General features: G+C 40.1%; 1 protein-coding gene across 1 annotated transcript in view; it reads right to left on the bottom strand.

Annotated features, from left to right (window-relative positions):
- The window catches only part of gpc5a (glypican 5a), a 124564-nt gene extending 115480 nt beyond the window's left edge, over positions 1 to 9084 (bottom strand). Inside the window, exons 1-2 of the mRNA XM_023424302.2 lie at positions 8694 to 9084; positions 4918 to 5079 (exon numbers count right to left, since the gene is read on the bottom strand). Of these exons, the coding sequence (XP_023280070.1) occupies positions 4918 to 5079; positions 8694 to 8844 (313 nt within the window). The 5' untranslated portion in view covers positions 8845 to 9084. The remainder of the gene's footprint in view (positions 1 to 4917; positions 5080 to 8693) is intronic.
- Between the last annotated feature and the right edge of the window lie 8287 nt (positions 9085 to 17371).

The raw sequence follows: 17371 nt of genomic DNA on the forward strand, positions 1-17371 counted from the left end.
CCCCCCCCCCCCCCCCACCCAATTTGAAAGCTGACTGTGGTTTCCTCTCAGTCAAGCTGTGGGGCCACTGCCATTCAACTATGTCCCTTTTTCAAAGAGTAAAAAATGTGTAGCTGATTCTTTAAAAGCTGGTAAACAGAAACACAATTAGCATTTATCGGTGCAAATAGCACAACAGGCTAGCTTTCCACTTCAGCGATACCAGCACTCGGTCCTGGGACTGTCTGATCCTACATTCATCAGAACCACTTGAGCTCCTGACAAAGCAGAAGCTCACGATTAGAAAAAATGCAAACAAAAAAAGCAAAGGCTGACTGACTGTGTCTGCTGGATGTCTCATGTTGACTAGAACTTTTTTTTTTTTCTCCCCAGGCTAGAAACCAAAATGACAGATTGACTGAAGGGAAAACCACAAGCCCCAGAATGTTAATAGTCACAACAGCTTCACACCAGAGACATTTAAGCAACAGTAGCATTGAATTTATAACAGTCGGTCTCAACTTGCTCATCCAGTGGTCATGTATGCTTTAACATGAATTATGAGGCATTAAAAACACACATTTTCACTTTCTCCTGTCTATGTTTCACTGAGCCTATTTCTCCAAATAATTAATTATTCTTTTGAGGGGCCACAAGCCAAAATGTTCAAAACTACTAGTTTATAGTTCACATTTTTATGATAAGTTATCATCATATGTATTTGTCGCAAGTACATATGACAAATGTAAAATAATTCATTTTTTATTCCTCCTCAGTGTGTGTAGAAATCTTTTTAATGTTGTCACAGATATTTCGTCTCAATTGAACCGTTACTCACTGTCACACCAGCAGGGACCACATAACAAAATCCTTCCCTCCTTACATCACATAAGGAGCAACACACTGATTATTTATAAAACTGGAGTATCCTTCAGCTCTGCAGTCCACACAAGGCAAGACACAGCTTTTCAAATGAAAGCTCGTCCCAGAGGAAGGCATTCCTCTGATCTGGTGATGTTAGACCGTCGGTTACACTGCGATTTGAGCGGCCCTCCTCAGACACTGTTTCTCAGGCATCTCAACAGCTGATTCACTGTGTTTGAGTTTTATTTGGCTCCAGCCCTACGGGACACTAGGATTGCACAGGTTGGTTGCCATGGATTTAAGACAAACTTGCGCAGGATGAAAAAAGATCTCCCCTAAAGCCCAGCTCAGCAGGGTGCATATTTGTGCACTGTGCGGACGACGTGCAGGAACCTCACAACCCGTGAATGAAAACATGCAGTCCTGAGAGACTTACTGACAGAGCAGGAGCAGGAGCGGGGGGGGGGGGAAGAAGTGATGTGCTGGAAAGCTCAAAGGCCGTTGGCTTGACAGTATGCCATCAGCTTAGTCTTTATTCTTTCTATTTTTTTCCTCCCCAGTTGCCCAACTATCTTTTGGCTGTGAAATGACTTGAAAGGCAGCGGTCAGGTTCATTTAAGGACGAGATATTGAAATGTTGTGCCATATTTCTCTGAAGAAGAGAGAGAAACGTAATGAACCATTACTGTGGGATGAGCTCTGCTTTGAAGCTCTACTCATAATTAACAGCGCTTGTTTTCAGTTATTTGCATTACTCATTATGCTGAAAGTATTGAGCACTTTTTCTACATAAAGGATGCCCTTGAAGATTTTTTTTTTTTTTAACTGTAGCCCATTACAAGCACAAAAACATGAGCATTAAGTCCCGCAAGAAAAAAGCATTTTAAATAGCATTTTATAGGTTCGTTTTATTTCTCAGTGTCTCCTGAGTGTTTCACAGTTATCCATCTACATTCCTCTAATTTCTTCATTCCCCTCTGCCTTCAGCTGCATCATATAAAAGACGCCTAATTGAAGGCTTCGCTCAAAACAAATGACCACATTAGCCTGCCCTCTTTTAACTCGTCCTTCTTCCTGTCTGTGGTTGTAATGCATTATACACTCGGCTTGTTCTCTGTTGTCTCTCAAATTACAGTGCAGGTTGCCAATCATTTTGAGAATCAATCTATGGGACTTGTCTCTCTGCATACTCACAACCCACCCGCCTCTTAAAAGCCAAATCTTTCCTGTGCTCCACAAAAGTCTATGGTGAGGTAGAAGAGTAATACTACAGGAATAATAAGAAGTGCTGAGGGCAGCCCGTCAATGTAAAATATTTTTTCAATTTCAAGATGATCTGTGAAGTTGTTGGCTGTTTTCCACTTCTATTATAATCTCAAAACACTCTAAACAAAACCCACAGCCACAAATAACAAACAACTCACTCATATTAATTCAGCGTAATTGAACACTCCCTGGATAGGAAAGACAGATTAAATGCTTGACTTGTGTTTCTTTTATGTCTGCACATGAACAGTGCAATAGTTCTTTTTTTCTACTCTGTTAAGATCTAAGAACCTGCCAGACATTTCTGTCCCTCCGTGCTTCCCATACATATGGTGCCACAGTGAGTTTTTTTTCCATGTGACAAAGGCTCCTAAAACCTCTACGGCCAAATAGAACAATGCCACGTGGGTGGCGCTGTGTCTGTGTGTGGGTCTGTGTGTGTGTGTGTGTGTGTGTGTGTGTGTGTGTGTGTGTGTGTGTGTAAACAGATATTTTAGGCTGCGAGTCAAAAAGTCTGCAACCATATTTGAACAAGTATCAGCTTTCACCAGCACAGATTTGCTTCAAAAGCAAGACAAACAATATAAAAGCAGGAATAGATTAGAATATAAATCACTTTTTAACCAACAATGTCATAAGAGCACATATGTGATCTAACCAACAACTTTCAAGAGAAAAGATGCAGATGAAAGGACTAGTCAATAACAGGTATCCTGTGAAGTTTTGACTGCTGGCAGAGCTATGGAGCAAGGTTTTTTACGAGTGTTTTTTTGTTTGTATCATGCACACAAACAAGGAGCATATCTACAGTTGGTGGTGGAAAATTTTCAATAAATAAATTATTAGACAAAAGAAAAATACATAATAAACTCCTAAATAATGAAAATAGTTGCAACCCTAGTTTGACAATTAACTAAATCTCAAGAATAGCTGAAAAACGGTACATAATAGCCTTAATGTAATATTCAGAGCGGTTATGCTGCTGCTGTGACTCTAATATGCAACTTTAATTGCTGAACTTCTGTTGCCACTTGTATTATGCAGCTTGGATGTTGGAACAGCCGCCAGTGTTTGTTGACTGATGCGAGCCGATGTTGACAGGGAACTCTGTTTGGTTTGGCAGGAGCGCACACTCTCTGCCATTCCACAGAAGAAATCATGTGAGTGCTGCTCACAAACCGCTACCGGCTCCTGCAGCTGTATTCAACTGCGGCCCTGTGTGAACAAAAGCCTCAGTTCCTGGACTGTTAGAACAACTTTAAGAGGCAGAAGGAAAAATACACCTTCAAAAGTTTCAAACGGAGTCTTATATTAAAGGATAAGGCTGGTGATGTTCTATATTTTTCCTATTGTAAAAGAAAAACTATAAAAAAAACAACAATGACTTGATGCTACTAACAATTGACTATAGTTAAAGTGCTTTAACTAGCCTGAGCCATAGGGCTCCACTGTTGCCAAAAACATCAGTTAACCACATTGTTGCAGTGGGTGACATGTTCCTTCATTATGATGAATGTGGGCACTATAATTTATTTTGAGTAAAACCCAACACTAAACACTCACTACAGTACCAAATGTGTATTAATCCACATCTGAAAATAGTCCACAACAAATGCACTTTTTGCTCCTGTTTGAGAAAAGTCTGATAGAAACTACAGTGCTCTGCTGTTTGAGGAAATTATTTAGCCATTTTAGATAAGTGAAAATTGTATATTTGTGACCTATTTTTAAAGATGTCCTCAGTTGAGAGTAATGGACTTGGGGATGAGTGCCATAGTCAAGGTAGGAAAGTTATAAAGTAGTGAGAGATAAAGACAACGGAAATATACTTTGAAAAACCCTGCACTACAACAACTTTCATAAGGTCAGCAATGTTTGCAACTTTGGTTTCAGTTAACTGCATTTTAGAGGTGCCAGTCTTTATAAACATCAGCATAGATGCTAAGCATTTTAGTTCAACTTCAAAACCTGAGTACACACATGAAACATCTGATGACAAAATGAGGGCATTGCCCCTGCAAACCACAACTAAAACACTGTGATCGTGCGAGACGCTCCTATAAATCATTTGAGTTTAGGAGGAGGATAACAGCACATCTTTAAACTGAGAGACATCGTTAAAGTGAATTGGTTTAATGATACGTCTGAGACTGTACATTCAAGTCATAAGCTCTGTATTTGCTGCCCACCCATCCCAGCCGTCACATGACAGCTATCAGCTCCAGTGGGAGAAACATCCCACACTGGGCAGGGACAGCACGCAGACAGAAGGCAAGTTGTTGCCTGCCAGTCAACTGTCAGTCACTGCTGAGTGGAGAAGACAGGAAAAGATTGAGAAAAAGAGATTGAAAACAAATGCAAAGATGGAAATCTGTTTTCCAGCACTCTAAATATGAGGGTTTTATTTTATTAACAGGATACAGTGTAGCAGGGGCACCTTGGACAGGAAGTGAGGCTAGTAGTAAAAGGCCCCTGTACAAATCTCTGACAGATATTTACCCATACAGATGGTCTCCTGAGTCTCCTACAGGAACAGCCAACCTTTCTAATCTCATGATCAGAGTGTGGAAGGAGGAAAGACCCTGCTCTATTCGCTCTGAAGTGGAGCCTCACTGCGCACACACACAGACTGACTCATCCACTGTTTTTACAGCACCCACACAAACCATTACTCCTCAGCATATACTCGGAAATACAAACAAACATCTACACACATACAATTATCCACATAAACATGAGTGAGCTTATCTCAGCACGCGTTTTTGTGAAGCTTAACCCTTACAGCGGAGAAACCCAGTCAATTCCTACCTTGAAATGCAGCCACATTGCGTGCGATGAGAAACTTAATGCTGGTGCTGGACATCTGGAGAAGGTTCTGGATGTCTCTCCGGGCCGCCAACTGGTACTTCTCCTCCATCTTTTTGGTGCAGCAGGTCAGGTTCTTGGACATGCACACCTGAAGGTCTGAACCTAAGAGTCATTGGGAATAAATGTTATGATCGTAGAATATTATGGACAGAGGCTAGAACAAAACTAAGACGCAGGGTGAATAAACCCAGAATTGTCCTTCGTAATCCAGTTAGTGAGAAATGATATGTCTTTGCACTTGTTACGAAATACAAGGGACATATATTTATGTTTTGTATTGTTAGAACATACAAAATAATATAAATGAACATCAACGCAATCAAATATAACTGATAACACATGTGTAGTTCATCTTATATGATTCAAGACACATGTGGTTTATGGCTGCCATCTTTGTTTGGATGAGGAAACAGATTTAGGGCTGCAACAAACAATTATATTCATTATCAATCAATCCGCTGATTTGCTTCTCAATTAACCATTTGGTCAAGGAAAAATCAGAAAACAAGTCAAAAATTTTGCATTTTTGCTTGAAAAATGACATACATGATTCATCGATCATCAAAGTAGTTGCCAATTAACTTTCTTTCAACTGACTTATCGATGAAACACTGCAACTCTAAAAGGATTGGGTTAGGAAATTGGGTAAGAGTGTTAAAAACATTGTTATTGTCCAAAAAACAGAATATTTTTCATCGAGATAAAAAGTCTTTTGGATTTTGGAAATACCTTCAGAACAGGTACATGTTGGGTTCCTGGGTCTTTCAAACACCACCAGGTAGCTTATTTCTTTTTCTGAGGAACTAACGTTTATCTCTGTTACTCGAATGCAATGTTAATACACGAGAAGCCTAAACTGGGGCTTATACATTTCAAAGGCACGTAAGTCAGGTGGATTTTGACACCTTAAATTGCCCAGAGGTACGAATGAGTGTGTCCAACTATCTTCAGTATTATCTGACTGGCAACTGTCCAAACTGACAAGCAGCTTTTCTCCCTTTAGCAGCATCAGCAAGAGATCAAGAGTCTGCAGTAATGCTATAGCTGCACTGTGAAGCTGTGCTTCTTACTGCTTTGAGCTACATGTTAACATTAACATAACTTGGCGATACTACCATGATGCTGTTAAGCAGGGATAATCTTTACCATGTTAACCATCTTAGTTTATAGTGTTAGCTTGCTAGCCTTTCCTAATTAGCACTAAACACACATTTTGTAGGTATTTACCCATATTAGACTAATTTAAACTGTTTGATGGTGCTAGGTGTGATGTTATCACAAGTCATCCTGTGGGGAACATGAGGGTCTGAACCAACAGTTGTTGAGACATGTCAGTAAACGTCAGTCTGTTGGTGTTGCTACAGGAAAAGTTAGGACACCACGTCAGCAGGCTTCATCCTTTGGGAACCATAAATGTCTGTACATAATATCATGACAATCCATGTTCAGATATCTCAGTCTAGACCGACCAACACTAGGCACACTCTTAAAAAGTATTAGGAGATCAAGATCACGTCTGTGTGAAACATCAGAAGTTATTTCAAAGCCATCACAGTGGTAGACATACCTAAAACATCAGGTAAGAAGCGATACAATACTTGTGTTTTTCTAGCAGTGCACAAGTGAAAAATTGCTTTAGTGGAGCAAGAAAACCAAAACATCTAGATCCTGAGGGGAGATCTGAGTCAAAGCGTTATCGCCTCACAAAGTGATGTCTCAGATTTTCCCCCCATGAACAAATGTAAGCAATCTGCACACATACGGGGCAATCAAAACATCTTGAAAGCTACCTAAAACTCTGAAAAAGCCTCTCTGACATGCCTAGGCAGAGCTGTTGCCAGAGACGATATCAGCTCCCTACGAGGTTCAAGAGTGAGGAGGGAGCCGAGCAGGCGATGGCACACGTGGTGGAGGAATTCAAACTCTTCCAGATAGGACAACATGAAAACACCCCAGGCCTTGCTTTTCTAACTTAAACGCTTCCCAGAACTATTTCCACTTCCAACAGCACAGACAACAGTTTTTGTTTGGGCCGAGGTGATAGACTTCTGACTTGCTGTGCTCTGACCTAAACTGAAGTCTGTTCGGCACTTCTTATCAGGCAGGCAGCGTCAAACATGGAAACAGCTCACTCACTCTCTCGGATTCCTGGAATTTCTGGAGGTTATTTTTCTCAGGCCCACACTCAATTATAGATAACTTCTAAAATCATGCTCAAGGATCAACTCTACATCTTGCCATCTCCCATTACACTATCTTATGCATTTCAGCACATTAATCTGCATCCATCAAGGAAACAATTTCCATCTTTACAATGTCAAGACTGAATCTGGACTTGGAAGACCTTTTAGCTACTGCCTGAAAGGTCAGTGGAGGTGCAGCTTTAAACAGTAGCAAGTGTTTTTACAGGGTGAGTAGCTACTGAGGCAGGAGCTTATCATCGCTTAAACTGCAGGAGGCCCCCACTGCACACAATTTATCTCAGAGAAAGTCATTTTCAGTCTGCAAATGTGCAAAGAAACAGAACAGGGGTTTAAATCCACGCAGGCTCATTTAAAGGGCAGCAGTGGTGATGGTATTATAAGGGTTATTTAGAGGTTTAGGAGGCATTTGAGGGTTTTTTTTGTCAATTAAATCTGTTTCCTCACAGCGGCACAGGAGACCAGTGATGAAGTTTATAGGGAGCAGTTTGTGGCAGGATGGTAGTCAACACCATTAAGATTGACTTTTCCAAGAAGAGCACAGAAAACAGTGGTAGCAGCAGCAAGCTGTCCACTCAATTACAGCCCACATGAAATATCCACACCCCGTAATCCCCCCCCCACACAACTATCATGTGAAATCACATTATGGGTGGTGTTCAGAAAGTTAAGTGAAGCCTGGTTCACCTAAGTTCATGCAAAATGATTCATGTTTATCCCAGCAAAACACTTATCTGCTTTAGACAGCCGAAAAGGAGCAGAGTTTGGTTTATTTTTCGTCACAACCAACAAGTAACCTCAGCACCTTTATGTCCTGGTTTCACAGAGTTAAAACAGCACTTTTTTTTTAACTAGCCCATGCACTGCTGGTAATGTAGTGAAGTAAACAATAAGTGATATAGTTTTACTGGTACAATCTAGCTCCAAACATATTCCTGTTGCTTGAAAATGGGTTGAAAATCTGCATATTTGAAATATTTCATCATATATGAAGAACCTGACATAGTAGATGCCCAAAGATTAGATATCACTCCAACAGGGGAGGAATGGAGATCTCTGAGTTTTCATTCTTGCAGTATTTCCTTTTAATATCTTGATTTAAAAAGTCAAACAAACAGAAGCAAATTCAACAGCTCAAAGCTCTCCTCCTCTAGTGTCTATATTATTATCACGACTGCTCACACGCTTCTAAAATGTGTTTAAAAAGGTGTTTTGTAACTCCAAAGAGTACTTAACAAGACAGAAAATGACAGGTTAAAAGCTACAGTGCAGTTAATGAGCTCTACAGCAAGGTCGAATAACTTCTCCAGACTATTTCTCTCAGTCAGTGGTTGACATGTTGATGTAAATGAAGAAAAATGAAAAATAACAGAAATAAAACCAAGAAAAAAAATAGCATAACAATTTGTGTTACCATGTGTGCTGGCAAGAACGCCATCCCCCCAAAAAACACACACAAGACAGTAACACACAGACGAGCCTACTCTTCAGTCTGGAGGGTAAACTTCAACATACCTGGTCGGGGACTTATTGGCAATAATTGAATTGGTCCAATTTGCCTGAGTTGGAAAACTTTGCGCACTTCGTCGCATCTGTTTGGGCTTCCAAACCCTGATCCACAGCAACAAGCCAGGAGGAAAACGCAGTTCGTCCAGAGTGCACCCATTTTAATAAAACGCCCGGGTAATACTCCCAAATAAGAAGCCTGGTTGGAAATTATGGTTTCTAAACCTTTAGCAGTCCGGGTCTCAGGTGAGTCCCGTCCACATTTCAGGTTTCAAGATTTAGCGTCGACCATGTGGCGTTTGTGTTTCTGTCGATGAAACGCTGCGGATGATCATTTCGACCCAGACACAGAGAGAAAGTTGCTGCGGTGCGACTTGCTAGACAACGGCATGTTGTCCAAGTTGGTTGGACCGACAGCAGAGGCGGTACCGTAACGTTACCTGCACTCCGCCGCTGCATCTGCAGCTGAGCAGCAGCCAGACAGCGCCATCTAGTGGACAGCTCCCAACTTCAATCTAGGGCTAGGATTTGTTTTTAATGACAGTTTCATCCTGTGTAGGCTAAATAAATCTTCAAACCGGAAATGATGTTAGTTAGTTTGAGGAATAGTACCGTGGAATTTGAGAGATTTATTCCCGGGTTCATTCATGAAGACATACAGGATTTATGCAAAATTCTGCCAAAGTATCTCAAATGGCATCTGACCACCTAAATAGTGCTTTTCTTTCCAGTCACTTGAAGTGACAAATAAGAGGCCATGTTTTTATTTTTGATTGAATTAGAAAGTAAACATTTAGGACTGTACAGATGTGCTGGTCTTAAATAATGCAAAATGCATGTATGTTATGTCCCTCATTCAGTCCAAACCAACTTGTGTTATTTGCACCAACATTTACATAAATATATATGGTTATGTTTAAGTTCCTAACTCTTATCTGCCATATTGATTTGTAACACGATTTTTTTTTTTTAATATATCAACCCAAACTACAGATTTCAGGTTCGCCTCAAAATGATTTTATAATACATTTTGCTTGGCATGTTCTGTTTTAAATGGTTTTGAATGTGAACTCCTGTGATTTATCTGCTGCCACTCATCTGAAGTGTGTATCTGGGGCAATCACTGCAGACCACACCACAGCTTGATGTTATGAGATTAGAACACATTTAATTTGTGGTCAACATGACAGTACTTAGTATTATATTGGAAAATTGTTTAATTTGATTGCATTAAGTGTGAATAGAATCAAAAGTTGTTCCTTGTAAAAGAATTTCTTACAAAGTGGCATTACAAAAGATACCATGGTTCAAACCCCTTTCAAAAAGTTTCTACTTAAAATCCTACTAAAACATGTACAGGGTACTTCAACAACTTTAAGATTAATAGTTAAATGTACACAAGGCATCCAGAGAAGAAAAAAAATGTTTAAGAAATTTAATATATTACCAGCAATATTACAATCAACCACTTCTAAACACATGCGGTTTATATAGATCAAACTGGCCAAAACATCACAGGACATGTAATTGAGTGCAGCAGTTTTCCTATCAACATTCAGGTCAGGATCCAGGTCAGCTCCATCTCCTCGTTCCTACACAGGCCGGGACAAGTGCAATACCTCCAGGTACACAGCATTGCTACTAATCCCCACCTGCACAGGAAGGGACATCTCCACATATCCGAAATATCTCACACTCACACACTTAAATACTCCATATGCAGCAAAAAACAACATCTTGATGAAAAGCAATCCCACCTGGCAAAGCATAACTCATCAGCCTAGTCAGTTTTGCATGGATTTGCACAGCGAACATCAGTTAAAGCTGAATGCAAACCAGCAAAACTGACCAAGTGATGATTAACCGCTGAGTCTTGGATTATTATAGACATCAGATCTTCATAAAGACGCAGTTAGTTAGAAGTACTTCAAGTGCTTACATTGCAGTAGATAGGAGAAAAACACTACCTGCACTATAAGCACTTTAGTACTGCTGAAACCGAGGTCAGTGTATGAGAACTGGCAAATGCTCCTGGTTTTTAAACAACATTTCAAGGCATATTACGCAAATCAGATTGTGTTTGATGTGACACCCCCAAAACCAAACATCTAAGCAGGTGGAGAGCAAGCAGGCCACCATCAGTTTTGCATAGATTTGCACAACTCATCTATTCTTGTAGTGCAACTATGCAAAACTAGCAGAGAACTGCGAGATATTTGAGCCCAATTAGAGATTAAAAATGGTCTGGTGGTGCATATCACAGCCCCTTATGCCAGAAGGAGCACTTAGGGCAGTAGGTGCTAGTCTATTTCACTATCTGCACTAGATGCACCTTAGCACAAAGACAGTACTTCAAATGACATGTAACATCAAAGAATCTGCACACCAGTGTCAGGGTATTGCTGTAAGTGCCTCCACTGCAGTAGGTATGACATAGTACTACCTGCACTGTAAGCACTTTGACAATACACAGACTGATTTTAGCATCACTGCCCTCCAGCACCACAGGAAAAGATGATCACACTGCTCCATGTTTGGGGCCCTGCACATCATAGTGGATCTGGAAATACAGAAAGGACACATAAGACAGATTATTACAGGCAATAAATATGACTTTATGGCTTGCAACAAGTTACATAGGCAGATAGATGTGTGAGCACGTGTGACCAATTAATTGCAATCTAAAAACGTGTAACCTGCATCTTTTTACCATCATATATGTGCATTGGTTAATCGATAATTACAAAAGTCTGCTGTTGTGGTATAAGATGTTATGATTTATTGTAGCAGCACGAGGTCAGTGAAAACATGAATGAGCAGCGCAGCCTGCGGCCCGCGTCCCTGCGACACGGGAGCGCCTGCGCGGGGCACGGTGTTGTTCACCCCTCCCCCACCGCCTTTAACATGGCGCCTCGAAGTGCGCCAACCTTAGCATAAATGACTTTAAACCGACCAAGCTAAACACAAACGTTGTGTTGCACACAAAAATTGAAGTCTGCGTGTTGTTTATTTAAAAAGGAAACACCGTGGCCTGCGGTTTCGGAGCTTCTAGAAAACAAGGCTACCGTCCATGCAGGAGCAGAGGCTAGCAGCACACAGCAGCCGTGCGCTGCGCTGGTTGAGCTGGTGCTAGCCTTGTGAAAACATGGCAAATCGTGTTTACGTTACTCCAGTTTACCAGCCCTGCCATAGGGAGGTGGCACAGGGGCAGCCAGGGTGTTAACAGTGAAACAGTTGGCTCATTTTAGTGTCTGGCTCTCCGGGTAATAAAATTGGGAGTTGAGTTTGACGACACTGATTAGCTGCTAGCCAACAACAAATGAGCACACGTTTGAAAATACGCCAACGGTGCATCTGTGCCGCTGGATTGGCCACATTTACCTACTCTTATCTTTATGTTACTTGGTTTCCTGCATTTATAATATTATGTTTTTGCTTACCCCACAAAACTACAGCGTTAAGTTTATGCGGCTAGGCTAAGCTAGCTAAGCTAAAACGCGCGGCCTAAAACTGCCCCATGTGCTGCTGCTTTGTTCTGGGGGGCACTTTAACTCACACACCACTGCACTCGAGTCTGAGCAGCGATTTAACCTGATATACAAACTTACTTTTCAAATATCGCACTACGGTGTTTATTTAAAGTGCGGGGTTGTTGTAAAGAGGCTGGATATTTGTTTAACTAGTCGCCAAAGCGCAGTGGAGAAAGCTCCGGACAAGCTTTTCAAATCTCCCTCATTCCCTCAATGGTGGAGCTGAGGGGGCTGCCATGCGCCTCACGTTACACTGTTTTCATCGCCAACATCTCATTTATGTCTTACTGTTTGGATATCCCCCCACTAGCCTGATATGAAAAGGCGTAAAAACAAGCGTAAAACACACCGCTGATGATTTCATTCACCAAAACAGAGATTAAAAAATAACCCGAAACCCGACTTCCTTGCCGATAAACATGCGCTCGGCAGACACTCACCAGCCGAAATCCACCATCTTCGCTCACTTGCTTGGGCTGCCGTGTAGTCTCTCACCGACAAAAAAGAGAGGAATAAATACGTAACTATCCCGAAAACTTTTCTACCGACGGACAAAAACGACACACAAAGTGCAATCCGAGCCGATCGTGAGTGAATTTACAGCCCAGAAACGTTGGTTAAAAATGATTGCGGGGTTAGGAAAGTGGCGCGAAGGCGACCAGTTGGTAACCATGTGGGTGAATGAAGGGCGGCTCCCACTGAACGTAAATATCTAGCTACAACCCCCAACTCTCCACATTAGCATACATAAACTACGGTACTTCCGACACACAGCTCCAACCACCCTCTCCCAAGGAAGGAGAGGGAGATAGACACAGATCACTGCTGTTTTCCTTTAATGTGACAATTATATGCATGCATAGCGGACAACAGCCTGCTTAGTCATACAGTTTGATGGACATTTAAGTTTTGCAGTGTAAAGAAAAAAAAAATCATAAATAAACCAGAGAATCCGTTTTTATTTTAATCAAAATAATTAAATAACTATATTCTACATTGACCACATTTGTATGCTCGTTTAACCACAAGAATAAAACGACTAATTAACCTGTTGCTGTACCACAACACTTTAAAACCACGTATAAAAAATAATGTAAAACAATGTATTGACCTGTAGCTCACATATACATTTGTTTAATTTTGGTCGGCCTCCATACAGAGAGACAAAAGAGAAAAAATGTTTTTTAATATAATAATTCCCGAAATAAAACACGTTTTTCAGAGTTTTGTAAACGAATTAAGGCCACTTTTAAATATGCAATGAAAAATCCACTGGTCAGTCAGTTATACTCATACTCATTAGCAAGTGTGTGCAAACTCATATGACCAAAATAGCCTATGTATAAAACAGCAACAAAAAAAAGTAAATTATTTAAGCACTCATCATAAACCCAGAGTCTGTGGGTTGTGAACTAGGATGAGGGTCCATTAAAAGTATGTTTTTTTCATTGATAATTAAATTTTATTTTCTTAAGTCTATGAAATTAAAGGCTTAAATGTTCAGTGAAACATTATTCAGGTAATTAAATCATAATAGGTAAACAGTGATGTCAGATTATATGTAGTTCTCTAAATTTAGCTTTTGAAAAAATGTATTTTATTTTGAAACTATTTAGAGATACAGCATTGAGTGGTGGGTTGGAATCTAAGTTTTGCTCTGGGTAACACCTCAACAACAAAAATCCACAAAAGTTCTACAACAATAAGTTCAAACAAATGAATGAAATTAAAACATTTGTAACTGAAATATAAATTTGATAACAAATGAGGACACAATAAGTGAAATAGATGAGGAAGTTTTTAGAATCAATTTAAAGAATTGTTTTAATGCAGTAAAGACATTTTTTTATGTCTCTCAGTAATCTTTTTGCGTTTTCCTTTAGAATAGTTCAAGGGAAAATATACCAATAACCCAAATTATATAAAACATAAGATATTTGGTGAGTGCTGTGTGGAAAATTATAGTAATTAAAACTTGTTCAGGATTATAAAATGTTAAGGATCATTTTGTGATTTGAGTTCCTCTCAAATAAACTAAATTATCTGTAACATTTCATGCTCACAGAGAGCTCACAGTTATTGTGTTCATGCCCTGGTTTTGTTTTCTTCTCAGATTTAAAACAAACCGTCTGGATGTTGTGGAGACTTCATGAGCAAAGGCATAAGCCAACAAACCACAACAGAGGAGCAGTCAAGTACTCCAACTAATTTGGGGCCTTCAAACAGGATGTAGGGCCCAGACTCTCTCTGCATCTTGTTAAAAGTAAAATCTGAGTAGATTCATTTGAATGTGTGAAATCAAAGAATTGTTCAAATACTTCTATAGTGACATACAAGGCTTGGATCAATACAAGCCTCCAGTAAACGCTTCAGATGTTTGCTGCACTCTGCAAAATTGACTTTTCTGCATTTGTATCAATTACAATGATTTGTGCACAGGAAGTTTTGTGGACTGTTTTGAATATAAGCTCCCAATCTTCAGTGTTTTTTGTTTTCAATTATGTTTATGAAGGTTTGCACTTCGATGAAAAACAGTTAGTTATTCATTACCAGACAAAATCTTAAAGATCATTTTATCATGAATACAACATGTACTGAAATGGCATTTCTCACTCACCTTTATATCTGCACCATTTACAGTCAGAAATAGTAACAGCCACCACTGCAGGAGAGTCACTACATTTACCTTACTTTTAAAATTAAGATTTTACATTAGAAAAAAACTATGATAAGCTTATAAAATACAATTCAAAACTCCTCCCAGAATAAAAGGGCATATGGGACCACTTGTCATGTTTCAGATGTTGGTGAGTTGAACTAATTATGCAGTTTCATTTAAATAATAGTTTAAGGCTTGAAGATGTAAAAACTTTCCAATATTTTCATTTTTTTTTACACAGTTGTATTGGTAGGCTACTTAAATGTTTTGAATACTTCTTACACTACTGGAGAGCAACTGGTGTAGCTTATTAAAAAAAAAAGAAGAGCCCTTCCATTGATTTTTTTCGTTCACAACACAAAGATGTAAATACAATGAAATAAATGATAAAATAAGTGTTTTTAAAAAATAAAAAATACCCAATATGTTTGCATCGAAGTGCAGGCTAACAAAGAAACAAGAGATAGTCCCTTCAACCATGGAAGCTTCCAAATCCATTTCCACCTTTCCCCCTTAACCTGAGCCAGTTAGTAGTTAAGAGTATAACCGAGGTTTTATGAAATGCTTTAACAGCTTTTACCTTTTATCATCTGCTGAAATATGTTAAACCCTGTGAATTGTCGAAAACATTTGCATGATACAGTATAGTAGCTGGCCAGCAGAGGGAACTAAATACTGTACTATAACAATATAATGGGTTTCCAACTGTAAGAACAACACTAACCACAACTTCCCCATCGGGGTTCCTGTTGTTTAAAAAAAAAAAAAACGAGAGGGAAAAAGTCATCTTTACATAACCCAATGAGATTCAGAGAAAAGACATAAGAATTGAAGCGAAGCAGCAAATCAAAAGGTCTAAGATTTCAACTTGTTTCAGTGTGGAGCCCCTATGTGATGCACGCTGATGTTTCTGTTAACTCAGAAAGACGCAGTGCGAGATATTATCGTCCTCTTTTACCAGTGCTGTGTGTTCACCGTTCCTCCAACTGACCAACGACTAGATATCTTTTCACCCTAATACCAGAATATCTGTTCCTCTCCACTCCTCTGGGCACACTGTGGGAGTGGGAGTGCTCAGTCATGACCCCCAACCCCCAACACAAAGCCAGTGGTGGGGCTAGTTCCTCTGCATATGGAAGTGAGGTGGGGGGTGGGTGGACACAGGGAGGTTGTAGACTTCACATTGTCCCATGGGGTCAGATAAAAGCCTATGCCTCTCCTTATTAAACACCCCCCACCCCTTTTCAAGCTCTATGTTCTCTGCACAAATGACAGTTAAAAGATTTATCAGAGCAGGTATCAGTTGCAAAAGCATTTTAGCGCACCTTTCATGTGCTAGTTTATATCATTTAGATAAGGAAGATAAAGGAAAAGCCGTCATACATATGAAGAATATAAAATCATTGTTATTTCTGCACTGTAAAACCAAGCAGAGAGAATACTTCCCAGGTAAAATGCGGAACTTAAAACCACATGCTGGTAGCACTTATGATATTCAAGCCTGTACCTGAGATCCAAAACATCCCCTCTCATGCAACACCACTTCTGCCCCTTTTTTTCTAAAATGGCCTACCATATCCAAGCCCCGCCCACGACAGGGGCCATGAGCCTGGGGGTCTCTGTTTTGTTCTTCCTATAGAAGCCTGGCCACCATTGTCTCCGTGTGACCCTGGGGTCAACTGAACTCACCTCTCCCGACCGCGGCCCATTCAGCTGTGAAGCTTCACATGGGACAAAAACATCTCACAAGAGCAAGGATCACTCCGAGCGAGGGGGTGGGAAGACACACACACACATGCACACAGACAACGACCACGCTCCTCAGTGCTTCAGAGTCAAAAGCAAATTTGTGTTATATTCTTTTTTTCACAATGTAGCGAGCATGAGCCGTGCACAAGCAGTTCAAAGTGATCGAAAAATTGACTTACAAATGCAGTGTCATTTATTAGAGCGTATAGTTCATTGTATAGTGAGGATAATATGTTTCCCCATTGAAAACATTAAGAGTGGTTTAGATTGGCCAAGACATGTTGAGTCTATTAATGAAGTCAATTATAGAAAGGAGTAATGAAGTTATCTTTGGCACATTTTCTATTAACTCTCCTTCAGATATTTTAAATACATCGCTGGCCAGAGGGTAAATTGCGTTTTGCTGCAGGATAAGAATGAGGCCGCCCACACCTGTCATCTGCAGCTCCTTTTCTATCGGGCTACAGGCCAAAAAGAAAAGTGGTTCACTGTGGAGAATGTAACCTAATTCTCTCAAAAGTTTTACTGCAAATTTTGTCAAAATGTCCTTTTTTGAAAATGTTTTTTTTTTTACATAGCCAGTTTACTTAATCTTCCTGGAAAGACCCTGTTTAATATTAGCAGAGTATTTTCCCTGTTGTATGCACAGAGCACATGTCCTCCACATCCTCTAGGCTGGCTTCTTGCATTCAGAGGCAACAGTGTCCCTGGTGGAGAGGAAGCTCATGGAAGCTGACAGGTTGAAAATG

The sequence above is a fragment of the Seriola lalandi genome, unplaced genomic scaffold, assembly GCF_002814215.2.
Source record: "Seriola lalandi dorsalis isolate HSWRI2012SDOR001 ecotype SW California unplaced genomic scaffold, Sedor1 jcf7180002054735, whole genome shotgun sequence".
In the NCBI taxonomy this organism is placed as follows: Eukaryota; Metazoa; Chordata; class Actinopteri; order Carangiformes; family Carangidae; genus Seriola; species Seriola lalandi.